The 20,502-nt window shown below is 30.6% G+C and overlaps 2 protein-coding genes across 3 annotated transcripts in view; one reads left to right on the top strand and one right to left on the bottom strand.

Moving 5' to 3' along the window:
- Positions 1-20,502, top strand: part of LOC126815638 (anaphase-promoting complex subunit 4) — an 89,297-nt gene that overhangs the window by 40,793 nt on the left and 28,002 nt on the right. The window lies entirely within an intron of this gene.
- Positions 493-20,264, bottom strand: LOC126815646 (uncharacterized). Its single transcript, XM_050541400.2, has 4 exons — positions 19,908-20,264; positions 19,453-19,577; positions 3,802-4,315; positions 493-3,493 (listed from the first exon to the last, which is right to left on the bottom strand). Exons 2-4 carry the CDS (start codon positions 19,531-19,533, stop codon positions 3,336-3,338), a joined length of 753 nt encoding a protein of 250 aa, XP_050397357.1. The 5' UTR covers positions 19,534-19,577; positions 19,908-20,264; the 3' UTR covers positions 493-3,335.

Here is a 20,502-nt window from a genome sequence, read left to right as displayed (position 1 = left end):
TCACATAAAGTTGCATGTTCTGCTGTCCGCCAAACAGATTTTTTTTTTTGCTACTCATCCACAAGACATTATTTACAATCCCATCACACATGATATTATTGATGTTCTTCACAATTATGACATCATTTCTAATATCCACTTACATGACATTATTAAGGTTCCTCAACCAGATTTCAAGCAGTTCACCCACATGACTTTGTTTAGCTGTGCAACCACATGACATTGCTAGAGTGTTCATCCACATGACATTTCTCATCTATTCAATCACATGGCATTATTGAATGCTGATAAATTTACCATTTAGCTATAGATAACAGCTGTAAAAGGAAAGGGCATTAAGTTCACCATTGCAAGTATGGGATTGAAGTCAAATAGAATCTTACAGCTTGTTAAAGGCATTTGTCACTTTCAATATCATTTTATTTTCACATGCATTCATTTGGATTGATATTTAAATTTATTATTCTGTAGGTAATAAGTAACAAGAACATCAATATTTTGTACTTTTATTTGGAATCATAGATATCAAACATGAATACTGCAGATATATAAAAAAATATACAAAGATGTTTTTAATTACACAGTTTTTATGACATCCAAATTGACAAATATTTTCAAAAGAATGGAATGCTCATATATTAATTCTGCATCTTAACATGTAAATAAGGCACTTAAAACTGAGCTTAAAAAGTAAAAATGTTGTATTTCTTCTTTTTGTGATTGAAGCAGGTGAATTATATACAACATAATGTAGATAATAAACTTCTACTAATATCAATGTGTTTATCATAAATTTACCAAATTACTATGATTTGTTAGATATCATGTAAAACTGATATTGAACTCAGAGGTAAACTATTGGAATACAAATCGTATGTATATCAGTTATTTAATGCCATTTATAAACGATTTGAATACAAACACACTGAACACTAATTGTTTTACATGTATTTGTGTACTAGACAGAAATGAGAGGATTATTAAAAACTGATCAATAATCTAATTTTACTTGGGTGATGAATTTGTTTGTGATAATTACAGAATTGTAAACTACTGACTAGCATTTTATGTACAGTGCTGCTCATACAGGACATGAACCTTGGAGCAGAACCGTAGGATGTTAAACCCCATTTCATTTACAGGACATGATTCAGTTTCTAACTGAACATTTAGCTATAATAAACATTCTAAAATAATGCTTTTAATCTAGAATCATACAGAAATAGGGATTAAAATATTACTAAGTTGGTATACATAGACTGAATTTTTTTGCCCCCAAAAGAGAAAGCCAATGTTACAATCTATATTATTGTTTTAAGTTAAGCAAGAAATTGATCTTTTATCTGTTCGTTAACCAGGAAACAAGGCAATAACTGGTTCACAGGAAGTATGAATTGAAATGCTCAAATAATACTCTATTTCAAATAAAGTTTGAGAGGTGGAATTGACTTAGGATTAGTTAAAACCCACATCAAATTGATGTCCAGGTTATCAATATTTATATACTTCTTAAATCCTCACAGATGAAGCTGTAGAAAGTTATTCCACTTCATTGATTACACTTTCAACTCAAATCTATATTCAGAGAGACATGTTTATTCACAAACCAAATAATGACAATTCGGGTACAATGACTTAGCTAGGAACTCGAGAATCCTACAAAAATAGTATACAGCCTCCAGACAATGTTAATCAGATTTGCATGGACTGAGCGGCCCCTTGCGTTTTACAAATCTTGGCTACACTACTGATGTGAGTGCTTTCAGCAGTGTTTTTCTATATTACTGTTTTGTGTTTGTTAATATCAGAAAATTGAACCATACACTTATTTAATTACCAATAAAGATGCAAAAATTATTATTAGAAGCAGAATTAGTGGAATATTATGCAAACAAAGTTATTGTTTAATTGCTAAATTACTGTACAATATATATACATGTACAAAAAAACCAACACATTGTTATTTAACATGTACTATTAAGAATGTAACATAACTGCAAAAAATTATAGAGATCATTGTCTGACATTATTTGGAAAATTATGATAGTTTTATGTGGGACATTGTAAACACAAGTATTGGTTAATATGAGTGCTACATGTACATATGATGGTGAGCAATATTAGTTATTTTGAAACAGTCCCAGTGGATGGTTCTAAAACTAAGCAGTCAGTTGTAGCGTTTAAAAACATCTAGATTTATTGATCTATATACAAAATATTTGAACAAAACAATTATCAAATAATTAAAACAAAAACTCATTAAATAATTACATGCAATTAAATTAAAATTTGTACAAATCAAAAACACAAACATACATACAAGTTAAACACAACATAAAAATTTCATTAATCGACAATCAGATGATTGATAGGCCATTTTAATATTTTGACAATCATAGAAATAAGCAAGCTTTCAAAGGTGCTCATTTTATAAAATAATTTCTTAGGCCCTTTTAAAATTTGTATTTTCATGACAATGATTCACAAAACAAAATTGCAAATTTTTGGCAGTTAAAATTCAAATCATATATTTACAGAAAATATTAAGTCACAGGTATTCTTTCATACATTCAAGGCTGTTTTTGTCAACAATATCTTCAAAAAATAAAAGAGATTGGAGAACTGAATGAGTGTCTATAAATGAAGATTAGAAGTCAGTATTTAGTGGTACAGATAAACTAAAATGATTTTAGCTGTAATTTATGGGTAATAGTTGAAGATGTTGTTGACATAATGGTAGCACCATTTTGATTATAATCATTTCTTAAATGGCAGCATATTAAAAACATAAAATATAAAAAGTATGGCTTGGCCATTATAATTACAACAGTATGTGGATGAAATGTCAACGATACTGTTTGCTCCATGGATATTTAATTGAGCAATCATCTATATTACAATGGTATTATTTAAGGCACAATTTGTGGATGTAAATATATATTCCTGTATAGTTTTATATCAGCAGTAAATGGCACACTGTGAGTTAGCAATGCTGAAAAAATTCTTAACTCACAATTTAAAAATGTTCATTTTATTTCCATCTTATGTGATGCACATAGAGGAAGTAAAGAAATAATGCTAATGATATAATTATTACATGTAAGAATAACATGTACTTATCACATCATTTATAGATGTAAGAATAACACATAATATCTAGTAAATCACATCTTCTTAAAACCATTTATCGCACACACCACCACACACATCTGGATGTTGTTAATGACTTCCAAAGATTGAATTATTATTACAAAATGTTTTAGCACTTTATTTTTGGCAAATGTTTTTGAACTTTGGTTTAAATTATACAAGTCACTAAACAGACTTAAACAAAGTTATCTGTTCTTGATTTGGAAGTTGATTTTCTTTAAGAAATGTTTACGCCAAGAATTGTGTCGAAATAACTTTTTGTATTGTGGAGGAAGTGTTGGTAAACTTTTCTCTATTTCATGATCTACTGGTTCTGTGTCTGCCATGTGTTCACAATTAGAATCTGAAGAATAAAATTTATAAAGTTCCAGTTATAAAAACATTTTGATTGAATTAAGATAACATTAAAACTTACTAATGCAGGGGGTTTAACGTTCCAACCGGGCTAATGAAGATGGTAAAACATAAATTGATATTCAGATGGGTTGTGATGAACCCTTGATTCATGGACAAGGCACTGTAGACATACATGTAATATTCTTTTGAACCTATTGATATAACATTTTACCTTCATAATTAAAGAGAAGCAAAATTGATTTCAAAGACACTCAGAGATTTAAAGCCATACATGAAAATAAAGGAGATAATTACCTGGTGCTTCCCAGAATTCTACAGTAATTAGACTACGTCCTGCAATCCAGTCTTTCGATTGATGAAACTGGTTACAATCCCACAATGCAACATGACCTTTTGGTCGATTCTGTTTCTTCGTGTATGTGATGACTCGTAGAATGCCCTGTTTACCCCAGAAATTTTTCTTAGTATCCACAGGGTCAGTCTGGTGTAACTTGGATACACTTGGATAGCCGTATTTATCCGCTAAGTAAGGTCCGTAAGCGATCGGATGATAAATGTACTGTAGTCCATCTTTACCGGGCACACTATCACGACCAAATTTAGAAAGTCTTATCAATTCTTTGCCAAGAGAATGGGGTTCTCCAACTTTATTAAGTGCACGGGACAAGCGAAGAGCACTTGTATCATGTAATAATAAGTTACTTTCACATCCTATCATACGAATTAAATGATGATTGTTTAATGGTCCTCCATGGTGTTTATATCCAGGATAGTTGGCCTTTAACTTGGCAAATGCTGGTAGAGTTATCTGTAAATAGAACAAGAGAAATAGTACAGTTAATAAACAAATAATCAAATTTTAACATTTACTGATTTAGTGATCAACGAACGATAAGAGGATACTTGTTGAAACTTCATGCATTTAGAATAGAACCAGTGATTGATTTCCCTGTGTTCTGTTTATATATATGTAGGTTTAGAATCAAAATGTTTCTTATTCAAGTTACTGCTTAGAAGAAATCATTTTCTTAGATTTAAGAGGTATTTGTTGGGTCACTTTATGTAACTGATATACTTGTTTGGTGTATATAGAGAGTTAGTAAAAGACAGCTAACTCTGGGATATCTATTGTTCAGTAATTGGTTGTAATTTATATGGAACAACCAGCGCTGTAAAATGGGTATACTGGATATCATACAGGTGGTCATATTGGATTTCACTCCAATTTTCTAACCCCTTATTTTCTCTGCTTGTTGCTTTTATGTTAGTTATGTTATCTATAATGACTTGTAAAACCCGAAAAATGGTTTCTGCCCACAAGTAGGTGTCGTTTATATGTGTTAAGATTATGTTTATCCTCTACTGAATGGCAAAATGGTGGAGCATAGTTTATAATTAATCGTTGTGACAAGTTACACGACAGTATCAAATCATCCGTCTTATAAATCCTTGGGTAATTGGTGAGAAAAGGGAGAAGTCGTCTTTTTTTTTCTTGACATGACAAATTAAAATGTCTTAGTTTGTAAACAGTGGGATGTATTAATGTTAAGAAACCTAACCCATCGTTTGACAATATAAACTCGTTCTGTAATCAGAAGGTATAATAAACAACTTGGAGATTTCATGGGATTTTTATATCTAATTTGAATAGTTTGTTGTAAATCAACCATCTATAGGAAATTGTAACTATTGTACCAGTAAATAATATAAAATGGTTGAAAGGAACTAGAAACCAGATTTGGGATTTGAGTATTTTTATTGGTGTAACAAGTATGAGCTTAGCCTACCATGGATCATCTTTGAATGGAATATCATATCATAAATGGAAGTCTGTCAACCTATGCACAATGTGTCTATTTTCATGTTGATGGTACCTGAATTGGTGGAGCCTTGTGCTTTTTTCGATGCACATTGTGCCCATGAAGAAAAACAAAATAATACATCCTGGTCCAAAAAATTGTCATGAACATTATGAAAATAAAAATGATCAAAAAATAATTCAATTATAAGAATCAAGTATTACAAGAAAATTCTGTTTATTATATTAGCTCTAAAGAATATAATAAAAAGCCTGAGGGCTAAAAAAACCTATTTGAACAGATAAGAGGCTATACATTTCACACCAACAAAGTCAAAATTTGTTTTAGTAAATTTAACAAGGATCTGGGATGTCAGGCTGAAGTGTTGAGAAGTATCTATGTATTGAAACCTCTACCCCTCTGGCCATTTTCTTTCCATGTGGTCAAAAGTTTACAACAATTCCATCCCTCAAATAGCCACGCTTCACTAAACTTGAATAAATGAGGTGATGTTTGATTTTTTTTGCTGGTAATTGTAATGGTGGTTTTTTTTTGTGAAAGATATTAAGATATTCAAGTCATGTTAAAGTCTAGAGATTTAAAATCATATTCTAGATTGCTTTTTATAATCTAAAATAAACATTTACCTTTACCCTGTCAAACTACCATACTGGTAGTAGCCGAGGCATGCTGTTTGACGTATTTGGGTAAATTAATCAAGAATTAGTCTCTTGATGAATATCTGGTTTAGTGACATTGAATATTAGTAAGGGGATCTGTCTGCTAAGTCACAAAGAGAGAAGCAACCCAATCTCTACATCAGTTAACAGGGAGTTTGCTGTAAGGATTAGCTTGAGTTGATCCAATGTATTAACAATAATGACAGCGAACTGACCTTTAAAATTTGTAACAGGGGGATGTTTATTATAAGAGTATATTAAGAAATACATCCTCATATCAAATAATATCACTTTGAGGCAAGTTTTACCACAGTCTTACTTAAAATAACACAACAAAATAAGGGTTTAGGTATCTATAATAACAAAGTAAGGTAAGTGATCGTTTTAGCCCTTGGTTGTACATCTTCATAACTGTTTTAAGAAACAATAAACCGGGTTTTCTTTAACAAGATTTTGTTGACATAGAGGGTTACATGACTCTAAGAAAAGGATCGACCCATCTGTTGAGAATATTTAATGCGATAATATTGCCTGAAGTAATATTTTTGGAATCTGCAATAAGACACTTGGCACACAAAAGATTTGAAAATTTACATTAGATGGTAAAAAATAATAGGCAAATTTGAATTCAGAACAGGCAAGAGACCTTTTATATTCTAAGATGTTTTTTTGTTGTCTGTATTGTTAGAAAGAGTAACCAGAAACCAACTGTTATATGGTTTCTTTTTTCATTTTCTTTTTCAATTTTTAGAGAAAAATCTGTTTTACCACCACAATGATTTAAAGTATAATAAATTGAGGACTTCAACACAGACATAAATTAACCAATACCCAAAAATTATTTCAATTAAAGAACTTCTGTCATGACCGTAAATAAAACTGTATTTTGATATATACTCATGATCAGGCAATGGATTTCCTTTGAAAAAATTGATTAACTTGTCACTTGCTATGATTTCTTCATCCATCATCTTCTGATTTTTCTAAATCAGTCATATTTATTTGTCATTTTTATTTTTTCACCTCCAGCTATCAAGTGACAAACACTTGTTGAATTTAGTCGCCAGATGCCTTCAATTCTGTTCTTTCTTATTGTAAACCCAATACTCAGACTGTCCACTCTTGCCTTAGGCTTAAACAAAATACAGCCCCCCAAAAAATTAACCTTTAGTTGAAATTCATTTCTCAAAGACTTGTGAATTCAAAAAGCAAGAAATAAATTGAAACTTGAATGGAAGTAGGGTGGTGTGTAATTATTCAAACAATGACCATTGGCTCTTTGCATTAATATATTCCATTCCCATTATAGAATGTGTTTTGTTAATGTATAGGTGAGTCTCAAGTAAGGATCAATATCATCTATTGTCCAAGCCCCAAGATCTTTTCATCTCAAAGTTTACTTTTCATTTTGAGCAAGGCCTTAGACCAGCTCAAGAAGTTATGGTCAAAATCAAGATGCACACTTCATCTTTAAGTAGTGTGAAGACTTGACTACAAATAATGACTATGTTTGATTTTATGTACTTTACCTCTTCAATGAATATCTGCATGAAAATCAAACACTTGATCGCCTAAAATGAAGGTATCATCAAGAGTTCACTTGCACTGAGGTATGATTATTAGCCCTTTGGTAGATTTTAACACAATGTTCTTTCCCTATGGTAATTTTTTCTAATACCTTACTCTGTATTTATCAATAATAAATATTCCCAAAGAATTGAAAATTTGCATCATTATACAGTTGGTGTTAAAATAATTACAGACATGGAAAGGATAAAAAGCTACTAGACCTGTGTGACAATTAGTATTTAGTATTAGTATATAGTTTATACCATATTTATAAGTTCCCACCACTAGTGATGGATAATTATGTTTTTAATATGTGTGACACATATATGTGACATTTACAATAATTGGTATAAAAAGTAATTAATAGCAAGTCACATGTGGTAAGACTAAGGTCAATCTCATACTGATAAATGGTTTATAATAGAACTGTTATATTGTAAAACTAAATTATAACCAGGACATATAGTTAGACCAGATGGCATATCCAAATGAAAATATTTGTAATACTACAGAATATATGGTAATGTTTACATGGACAAGACTATACAGGCTGATTGTGTTAGATATATTATCGCAAAATTTGCTTATTTACTTATTCAGGTCACATAAAAAGTGATGTATTTTCTGGTTTAGTGAGTTAAATGTAAATATATACTCTATATTAAAAGGTGAAATGACAAGGGTATTTTTGTACATGATTAATGAGAAATATGATAAATTGATTTCTTGATGGTGAATACAGAATAGATTTACCTGGTTCATTCAGCGGATCAAATGATAATAGATAAGATATTTTTTATCTAAGTCATGCTTTATTAAAGATTGTGTGTATACACATGAGGTGCTTTATGATTAAGAACATGTCAGTTTCCTTCCTTTAAATTATAAAATAATTGGGCATTTGAAAGGAAATTATTACGGTTTATGGAAAAGAGAGGCTGGGCTTTTCATTGTATTACTTTTGTACTTTGTAGGTTTTATGACAAAACCTTAATAAAGTATTATGCTCCGGCCCTTTACCCCATGATTACCTCTTAATAAAGAAGTTAGTTACGCTAATATTTGAAAACCATTTCATTCATTCATCAATCAATCATTTAAAATATCAACACTTGCAAGTATTGATAACTTTTGACATATTCAATGAAATATCAACATGTGCAAGTATTGATAACTTTTGACATATACAATAAATTATGTTTTCTTTATTTTATATCAATCAAGTTAAGGTCAATTTAGTACATTAAAGGAGCTAACCATCTGTGATTTTGGTCAAAATAAAATATTGATCTGATGTGTTCATTTCAGTTATTGAAGGGGCAAACTCAACTGTATGGTTACATTTTTGTTTCGTTTAACTGGATGTCAACTGGTTTACAAAATTTAGTTTAAATTCGAGGTTACCGTTTCGACAGTGGAGATCAATTATATTTCAATAGATTGTCTATAGACCAAATCAACATATTCTAATAAAATGACATATTTTTGATGGAAATCAACAAGGTCTAGTTGTTTTAAACATACTACATCACAACAATCGATATTGGTTTAGTAATATGAGTGTATTATATAGGTTATTTATGATTATTTATATTATTGACAATATTATTCTTGCAATAGAATAATAAACCAATCTGTTACTGCCTTTTTTTTTCTTACAGAATACACTCTTACACATTATTATAGCTACTTATACAATTATGTAAACTTAACAATTTGAAATACATTCCTTAAATGAAAATATAAATTTTTGTAGTCAACATAGCACATATGTGAAAATACAGCATTTGATTAAACAAATCACCAAATAAAGTACTATTTCAAGAATAAATTTCTAAATCCAGTTTTGTCCACTGTAGCATGACCCAAACAAAATAGGTTTGGATTGGCACAGAACTAGAATTTGGGTATCTTTAACAAGAATTAAAGAAATGTTTTGTTTTTTGGAACTGTCTGCACTCCCTCTTTCCATTGCACCATGAACATGCTAAAGCATTTTAAAACTGGTTTACCAGGTAGTCTAGCCATGATGTTGTTAAAGAAGAAATTTATGGTTGTATCAAGGGGTTAAGTTCTATCATATCATTTTCATACAATTATTATTCAGATGGTACAATGTTACCAACTTTTAACTGTTCTTTTATACATGCGTAATGGTAAGTAAACATCTAGTTAACCCTAATTTATCATATAGGTTTAAATCCCTAGCTCTACAATACTGACAATTATAATGTCAATGTACTCATTCATTATTGCTATAATAACAAGATGATGGGGGGACAATAGGTGTGGCAGTCGCTCCACTACTGTATCATTTAATATAACAATAACCAAACTAGATCCTATTACATTGTAATCGCAATAAAGGAAAAACTCTGATCCTCTCGTAAGAAATGGCTTAACTGAGGCACAAAGATTAAAGAAGAATCTCTGTGCCATCTCTTATACATGTAGAGTCTATATAATAAGCTGATTTATATGGATTTAAGCACATACAATTGGTCAATATGAAACTAAGGACCAAGAGATTGAAAAGAAGAGCATATTGTATCAGATTTAGGATTATGGAGACAAAAAATATGTCTGGTCCAAGCCATCCTCAGGTTTCTATCCTTTTTTATTTGTTAAATATTCTATAAGCTGTATGTGAGCAGTTACACCTTCATGTAATAAACTTACTTGATGCACAGTGTGTGAAATTCTCAGAGTGAAGTTTGCAGGAAAATTATCTCAGACAAATTCGTAGTCATTGCATCACTGCAGCTGTACATGTAGATATGATTGTTAATGCACCACATGAATTGATAAGTCTGACATTGAATGAGCACTTTAATGTAGTGATAATTTCTATGCATGGTTAACGGATAGTGATTAAATTGTAAGGGCTGTTAAAGCAAAATACTAGAAGGCTAAAGTATAATTCATTGATACAAGAACTGGCCTGATCAAAAATATGTTCCTTATGAATGGCTGCTCTGTTAAATCACAACAGTTTGGAATTCTAGTACTACAAGTCATAGCGCATATGACTAACAAATGTCAACATAAATTATACTTATACATACATACATAATATAGCATACAATATGTTTAAAAATCTGAATCCAATCTTTTTTTTTCTTTTATATACCACATCGTAACACAAGATTAGATTTAAGTGTAAATATTGGAGTGAATTATCAATAGACAGCAATATATACTAAAGATCAGAGAATAATTGGCTAGAATATCTAAGCAAATAAATACTACAGTGATCTATGGTGCTAGACCGGTTACAATGGTAAAGATAGTTCAATTCATGTTTTACTTTTCATTATATTTGGGTACTGTTACTTTAGGCCATGTATTCAAATATTGTTTAGCTTAATACAATTTTTATGATGACATTTGTAACTCAAAGATGGTAAAAATAACTGCATTCAATTTTTGATGGTCTTTTTGTACAACTTTTATAAGATAACAAATCTGGTACATTAAAAAAATGTTTGCTCTTGAAAACATGTAATTTCAGAGTTTTATGTTTCTTATACATGTTCATCCACCTGTCCTATTCAATTCGAAAATGTTTTATACATGTATACCTGCAAATATTTATGGTCTGTAATAAAAAAAAAATAATGGAAAGTAAATGAAATTTCAATATCAATTTTAGTGACCTTCAATAACAATTGAAAAAAAAAACCCTTCAAATTTCAGTTTTATCAATATAATATATTTAGAGAAGCACCTTTTTAATAGGAAGCCAAACATTCTAACCCAAATATGTGTCATTGGAGCAGACAACATATCGACTGGTAATAATATTGTGGTTAAAAACCACCTAGTGTTTCCTTATATCGGTTTGTGCGACGGGTGAAGTTTATTTACTTATTACAGTTCGATATTAAATGACCTGGTCATGGTAACCATGTTTGATGTCTTAAAGAAGAGAAACTGTTTGTTTTTTGACGGTTGTCTTCCAATTTTATAGGACAAGGGACTTCATTTTTATCAATGTGTACTGACAGGGTGAGATATGTACTGTAGTCTTTCGCTCACGATATTATGTCATTGAACTTGACAGGCAAGAAAATATTTCTTACTATCGCTTGTTGTTGGCTAGGCTTCGTTTATTTTGTGTTGTGAAATATTCCGACCTGTTTTCAGTTCGTGGATTATTCAAACGGAGGGCCAAAGATATCTTGACTTACAAGCACGTAGGGGGCCTAAATGTATTTGTTTTTGTCGAACAATCTTTGATCCGAGATTTGCAGCTTCGCAATGCTATATGTCTCAATGTTTAGGCCCAAAATATGGAATTTGTAATGCACAGTGCTTTTATATGCTAACAGTTTCATGGTAGTTTTACGAACAATAGGGGTTAATGTGTTGTATTATTTGAAATATTAAAACACAACCATCTCAGACAACAACTATTCGTGTGAATTTGACTGATTTTGATATTTGGTTAAATAGTTAAAAATCTATCATTCAACAGTATATCCCACAAACTCATTGATAACAATATTTTGATAAGATACAGAACTTATCCTGTTAATAGTTGGCTATAAACTTTTGATAAACAATAAAGTCAGTGGATTTATTATTCAATTTTGTATTTTTTTAAAAGTTGTCTTCTCATGTACAAATTGAGTGATTTGATGATATATTTGGATAAACATATTTAAACTAATTAATTTATCAACAATTTGTGCCAAATCCCTCTCAAAACATTGTGTTCTGGAGAAAATACCAAAACCTATAAAAAAATCTTTTTAAAGAAGCCATGTTTGTGTCACTGCCAAGTCGAAGGAGAATTCATTGCATATAAAAATCTGTTATACATTTAGGTCTCTCTCATTTTCCACCTACCACTCACAATCATGTTTATCAACACATGTATACATTAAGGGGTCCCTAATGACAAAGGATCAGACAATGGAATCCAGTTTTTTTCTAGTAAGATTGGGTGCCTCTGCTTTCCATATATGCCAATAAAATTTCCATACTTTTATTGTAAATAACCACTCGATATGCTTTTGTGGGAATGTGTTTTTAAAACCATGCATCTCAATTTATGTGCATAGATCTGTATCGTCCGGCAGTCACAAACAACAGGTGAATGAAGCTAGGAAAAATCCAACATGCCAATAAATAGAATCTCTTGTTATCCTAAGAAAATAAATTGTTTAATTCCCATCCACACATTATGGTGGTATCCAAACATCTGGGATTTAGCCAAGGTATTAGACATGTATTTCAATTTATTCTTTCTTCCTGACAAATCTACATGTTTAGAAAAAGGAGCGGCCTAGTTTGTCAAATGTAATAATCAAATGTTTTCTGACAACATTGTATATATGATAGTATATAGGTAATAACTGTAATTTCATTTAATTCTTGCTTTTAAAGAAATTATCTCCTCAACTACTAAAAGTCTAATTTTGAAGTACAAGTAGAAAAAATGATTCTAGTTGAGATTCTGAGGAAAGACAAAGAGATCAGCCGATTCATGTTAGGGGATTTCAATAATTCAACACTTCACTCTTGGCTCGGTGAAGTGAAAAACAAACTTTACTTAGGACAATGGACAAATACTTGATAATTGAGTTAAACGGTCAAACAAATGGCTTTTGTATTGTCATTTAATGTATTAACTATGTTCCAGAGTGACCATTTCAAATAAAAACGTATATTGGGGCGCGAAAAACAGTTAACTGGTCTTTTGTGACTTATTCTATAAAATGTTACTAGTTAGTTTCTACAGATATAGATACGATACATGAAATGTTAATATATGTATATATATACACTAATATCGGTCATGGCAGACGAAGTTTCAAAACTTGAATGCTTACTTACAACAATAACTGTATTAAAAGAGTGTTGCCAGTGGAACATAAAACGCTAGTTGTTTACTTATAATTCATTCAAGAGTTTTTAATTCATTCATTTTGTAACTGAATTAAACAGTCGTCAAGATATTAGGATAAGATATTTCTTTTATATGATAACTGTGCCATTTGAAAAGAACTTGAGGTAGTTGTAGTCTATGATCAAACTAAGCTACACATATAGACTTGCATAAGAAAAATTTGGGTGATCAAGCAAAATCCAAACAATTTGTCATGTCCATTTTGTTTATATTAATTAACAATAAATTGTTGGTAAAATGTATGACTTTCTCTCTTAGTGTAATAGAATATACAAGATTGATTTTATACATTATACAAGATTGATTTTATACAATATACAAGATTGATTTTATACATTCATGTTGTCCACTCTTTGTTGAACACATTATTTCTATGTTTGGGCTACTTTTACACAAATACCAGTAGGTAAGTATGTACATAAACCTGATAACCTGTTTCAAAAATGAGCTACAAGTATAATATGGCCATCAGTACCTTGTTCTATCATATCACATGTACAGGTACATAAAATAGGTAATCATTTTCATAGGTTTTCACTTACAGGTAATAACAATTGAAAAAAAAAAGTCATTAAATATTTGACAATTTTCTAAGTCTATGTAAGTTATTAGGTTCATGTACCAGAACGAACCACGCTTTATTTACAAATACGTGTATAAACGATTGTTAGATATTAGAATGTAGATAATTATACATAATGAATGTATATGTAAAAATAAAGGCATTTATTTGACTTTATAAATGGGTCAGCAGATTGTCGTAACAGCTGGTTCTAACAAATTAATGCAGTGTTTACCTAGTAAATATTATCGTAAATAGCTAAAATATAAGATTTCATTTTAAATCAAAGCACAAGATTTCAACATATTATGTTTAAAAGTTAGAAACAATTTATTAAGAACTGGGAAGGAACTTCTATATACCCAGGTTTTATTTTATGAGACATCAAATAATTGAATATTAAACCTTATTCATAATTTTGGCATAATTTTAATAAAATATAGATACTTGTAATATTGTTAAGGCCACATACATCTGTGTAGGGTAGTAGTTGGGTTAATTGTAAAGTGAATTTAAGGCAACTGTCATAAATCTGGAAGAATCTCCAGTCCCCAACCAAGAGTTTTATAACAAAGGGGTTAGCATTGGAGCAGAAACAATTAACGCTTTAAAATAACGATAAAGAGACAATAAAAGATAATAATTATACCAATCCTATATAGCAAGGTACCCTACTATCAACAGTTTAATCTTAATGTTACCAACCATCAATGGACATGTACCGCATCATTTAACATCATCATTGCACAAAATTACAGCATGTATCCCTAGTAAATAGCCAATATATGACCACTTTGAATGCCGTTTTTCCACCCCAAAAGTACAAGATTAAGATTTTCTGGGAACACATTTTCAACTTTAATAGAATACAAACTAATATTCTCTCACAGATTGATCATGCAAATAAAACAATAAAGTCATTTTGTATCATATTCATTTCTCTTTCTTTTGCAAAAGAAGTGGTGTTAAGAGTAACAGCGTCCCCGTGATCTAAATTCTTGTATTGTTAGACAGTGTCGGTTGTAGTCGTCAGATAGATCACATGATTTATTGCACTTGGCCTAAAGCGATCGCAAATGTTATATGACATTTTTATGAAAATTTATTGTCCCTTTCAGCAATGACATATTTATTATATCTTAGTGAAACAAAACCAACTACTTTTTTGAAATATTCAATTACTTTAATCATTGATGAAATATTCAATTATTTTAATCCAGCTAGATTTGCCTTTCTAGATTTTAGGTTCAAATAGATAATAGCTCAAGTATAAAATTTATCAAAGGCTAGTCAGGTGCTTATCTTTCTTTGCTTTTCAACAAGATAACAAATGGGAACATCTGCTAAAATAAAAGGTCACTCAAATTTGGGAGACAATATTATTGATGTTCACTGTTCTTATTCCAAACATACTACATGCATTGTAATTCAAGTTAATCTCTAAGACCTATTTCAAATCAACATATACATGTATGTATACTTTATATGTATATAAATAAATAGGAAATGTATCTAGAACATCTTTAAGTCTGAAGTGGTTAAAGATGTCTTTTATTGGTGTATCAGAATTGTCATTTTGATTTACAAAGAATGTGAATTGATGTCATTATGTAAATGTTTGCTACAACTGCTCTGATCAAATATCTGTTTATTTGCTTACTGCGTTGCACAGACACGTATAGATATAACTTAAATTAAATTGCACAAATTTTTTACATGCATGTGCTTGGAACATGTTGTACTATCTACCTACATGTACATGTATATCTGGTGTGGACTAAATTGTTTCACATGTTGAACAAACAGTTTAATTTAAGCTGATTATAGGGTTTAGTATGCGGATGACAATTTTATGGCTATCTGATCTGTCACGACTATCTGGGAAACTAGTCTTTCTATATACTTTTTATCACTCTGCACAGGTGATCAAAGCCACCTAAAGCGCTTAGTATTCTTTTACAAGGTAAATAAATTTGTCATGGTCTCAATTGAATGATATTTATTCTTAATTATATAAAACATGTTTGGTCTTGGGCCTTAGCATTGGTTACTATGACTAAGATGTAATTTGTCAAACTTCAGATCAAACGTTGTCCACTTTATGTGTTTGTACTTAATAATGCATCATCTTGGGTAGGACCTAACACAGGTCGTATGTACTCCTTTCCTTGTTGTAACTCATATAGATTTTGAAAAATTTGAAAATGGATGAAAATTTTTATTAAGTTGCCACATGTAGATGTTTGCTTATGGAGGATTTTATCCTAGGAATTAGCTTTACTCTATTTGAATATATTGTTTGTTTTTGGAAATTCCTGCAGTCTTTTGTTGACCAATGTGTTGAGTTTCTCAAGTCTTGTATAGATTTTAAAGAATTTAACATTGCTGCAGCCGTGTTGCATTTGCCAAAAAAGAATATTGGGATATTTATTTATGCAGATCTTTGGCTGCAGAACAAGTATATATTATGTTAAATTAAACTCTGTCCATTGAAGTTACGAATGATATAATAACTGATTACTTTTAATGTTATTGAACATAACTTTAAACTTATAAGTAATATTCAGTCAAGTAATCGTCCACAAATTAAAATACCAGATTTTCACCAGCTGTGACATTAAACTTGATTAACTGATAAACAAACAGGTTAAATCGTGCAGGTCACACAGACATAAGTATATAATACTTAACTTTGCACCTGTACCTCAAATGGGGAAGTTGCATTAGGCACCTTGTTTACTATTTAGGTGTATATGTACATATATGTATGCCAAGTTCACATTCTTAAACACACATTACTTATCACACTGTGCAACCTTGCCATGTCAATTTATTTTGTCATTAAATGTGTACGAGAGCTTGCATAAAGCTGTAATCAAGCATTAGGTCTTAAATGTTTAAAAAGGACTTCATATTAAGATCAAACATAATAGATAAATAAGTTTCTTAATATTTATGATTTGAACAAGTATATATACACCCATTCAATAAAGCTTTGCATAAATGTTGAATACAATTGTAAGTATGTCAAGAGTACTATGTAGAGGATAAGCCAAACCGCAATAATGGCAAAATCTACACACTTTCTTAGTTACTAGCCATTGGTAATGACTTTAGTTAACAACCAATAATATGTGAAGCATTCAAGCGACACGCGATATCAAACAATATATTTTCTATACAGTTCATAGTTGATCTTTACTTATATTGCTGTTACTATTAAGATATCCCTTAGGCGTACTTAGAACCCGTGGCTTATTCTATGCATGACTGTGCCCAGCACGAGACTACATTTCCCACTTCTTATTCAAACTTTCATCTATACAATTTTAAACCTCTTGAGGAGCGGACATCTCTTCCCAAAGTATGCATACCATATTGAAACATTTTTTAAAATAGCAGGCCTAATGCAAAGAAAGTCCCCAAAATATGCAATGCAAGTTTACTTTGCGGAACAATAAGATATAATCTTTACTCGTAAAAGCTTTTTGAACGCATTCTTTGGTTTTGTATATAAAGCCATGTTTGATTCAACGTGCTCATTTTTTTTTTACTTCTGCTGAATTTGATGTTTGTATTAGATTAGGCGGTAAAACTAGGCGACAAATAAATTGTCGTTTAATATATTCAGATTACGTACAAATACAAATACACTCTCATGTTTGGGTTTTTTTGACAATAGAACTGGTTTCCTATACAAGAGAAAAATGGGACGGATGTCTTTTGTGGTAACATCTGGATTTTTGACTGTGAGACCCTGGTTATAACATTGTGACACAATAATATACGAATCTTTAATGTTATTTTTCTGCTCTTGCAAATTTATTCTCAAATATTTCAGAAATAAACTTGAAGGACATAGAAAAGAATATTTGGCTGGCTGAATTTTCATTCATAAAACTTTTGTACAATTTAATTTATTTCTACATGCACCAACATTTTTCCTTACCGCCATTTTTCCTTACCATCTTTCTGCATGATTAGAGAACTTTAGCCAAATTGTTAACTACTGTCAATTGAACCTATTTGATAACCATCTTTTTAATGATATAACTCAGTTTGTTTTATTTGCTTTCAAATTCAAGAAAAATCCTTCAATAAAGGAGGCAAAAGAAACTTCCCCTTTTTTCATTTGTATTTTTTGTTCTGTTTTATTTTTACCTTAGCAAGCAAAGGAGGTCGAGCTTTTATGGTTATTCAGTTGAAATGAGTGAAGGTAATGTTTGATATTCATAGAAGAATGCTGTAAGAAATGTTATCTCTGTAATCAAAAGTGTGCTTGCTAGTCGGTGAAGCTGATTTACAGTCACAATAGATAATTTTCAACCATGAAACTTGTGTGGGCCCTACATTGTACATGTTGTACAAAATGAAGGTGTGTATGTGATTTGGATCAGTATACATGCCCATTCATCGCTGAGTTATGTTAAATTTATGAATCATTCAGTAATAAATCATAAACAATTAAATTGTCATCACACCCCTCATGGTAATTACTTGGAGAACTATGATAACCATTCCCTGATGTCTATTCTTTCATACCAACAACCCAAGCTTCTTTACAGAGTATTTCCCAATAATTGTTCTTGGGATTAGATTTTTAACATCCCATCAGTTGAACTAGATGCTTATTTTAGTTATTCATTAACTCAAACCATACAATCATTCCGGTATTTACTGGTCTTGTGTGGAAAAAGGTATCATTATTCTTATGTACTCAAAATTACCATCTGAAACTGGATTTTTAACAACTGATCGGAAACTCATTAAATTAAACTACACTATTGTTAAGTTATGATTATTAGCTTTATGACACAATAATATCTGTTATTTTAATAAAGAAAAACTTAAATAAGTAAGAATTACTGATGATGCTGTATCATTAATAAATAATAATATATTGACATCTATACTTTGATATTTGTTTGTAATTTGATTACTGTTACATTGAATTAAAGTTTAAAATGTGTTAAAGAGTAGTATTTACAGCTGAAGGAAGGAGTTAAACAAGATTTGTCTTTGATTAATATCTTAAAGTTATGGGTAGGTGACATTTATTGCAAGTTGTAGTTACAGGATTAAATTAGTTGAGGTTGGGTTACACAAGGATTTTAGATGAAAGATACATTATAATTATTTAAGTTGAACAGGGGACGTATTGAAAATTAAGATTATATTGGATGTTTCTTTAAAAGGATAATAAAATAGTAGGTGATTATGCTCTTAAATTGGATTTAATAAATCCACCATCATTGTACACCTATTCAAAACCTCTAGTCACATGCATCAGTTCACTGCATCACAATGGCGACATTAGGCATTAGTTGAGCTTTTAAAATGTACCCATTACCTCCAATATTAAAGTTAAATTTATTGTAGTATTCCTTGATTGATTAATGGTTTAGATTAATGTATACTTACTGGTTCTGAAGCTACACTAATACTCCAATATAATAAGGTGGAAAATATGGTTATTAACATCGTGTATAGTGATTTTAACATCCTTTGTTTAAAGTTCTAGTTCAGATAGACATTACACTGTTTCTCTACAAAACAACAGAAAAATATGGATTAAAAAAACTCATTTTCACATAACCACACAGATTTAATGTGAATGTATTCAATTTAAACACTTGTAAATCCATTCAGAATATTTATGTATATTATCTTACATTATGTCAATAATTTTTGCATCTTGTACCCTATTCAAACTATGTGAAAACTACAACTATTCATACTTGCATGGGGCACAAACTTAACCAGAAAGCAATTTGAATACACCCTAAATCAACAACCATAATCAACTGTACTTCTATAACCGTGGTATATATGTACTTATATGAAGATAGTAATTTTACAACAAGAGTCTAACTTACTGGTCACTAAGTGGTTACACCCCCTCAGTATTGTTGTTCTTTCTCCTTTAAACACTGACAACCCCTTTTAATAACGGTCTACAAGAAGATAATCCACAATGTAGAAATGGGCGGCCAGGCAGGTTGTACACAGATTATCACTTTAGCTGCACTATTAACTTTGTTTTTGTCAATCCGCTCACACTGATAAAATTACCCCTACTTTATGCTTTGGGTGTCGAACCATTTCTATTATACACATTTCCTTGATAGTGATTTAAATACCTGCTAAAACTAACTGTAACCCTTAATGTTAGCATCAATCAGACATTTTTCTCTATCAATGCACAAGCAAATCACTAACTTACAAAGAGGGTCTGACCCAGTACCTTTTTTGCAGACAGTCAACCAATGAAATGTGAATGTTTCAGACAATAGGTGGAGCTTGCTAGATGATTGACAGTGGTTAGGTGTGGATGTGTCTGGTAATGTGTTCAAATGTTTGATTTGTAGTAAATCCTTTCTGTCTGCTGTCTCATGCTTTGCCATGCTTAGCTTACCTTTAGTCAATTAATTTCAAATTGGCTTATGTTCAAATTTTCATTGTGATTTATTT

This window comes from Patella vulgata, chromosome 3 (assembly GCF_932274485.2).
Source record: "Patella vulgata chromosome 3, xgPatVulg1.2, whole genome shotgun sequence".
NCBI classification, from domain to species: domain Eukaryota; kingdom Metazoa; phylum Mollusca; class Gastropoda; family Patellidae; genus Patella; species Patella vulgata.
The sequence above is the reverse complement of the archived record's forward strand: the minus strand, read 5'-3'. Positions and strand labels throughout refer to the sequence as shown.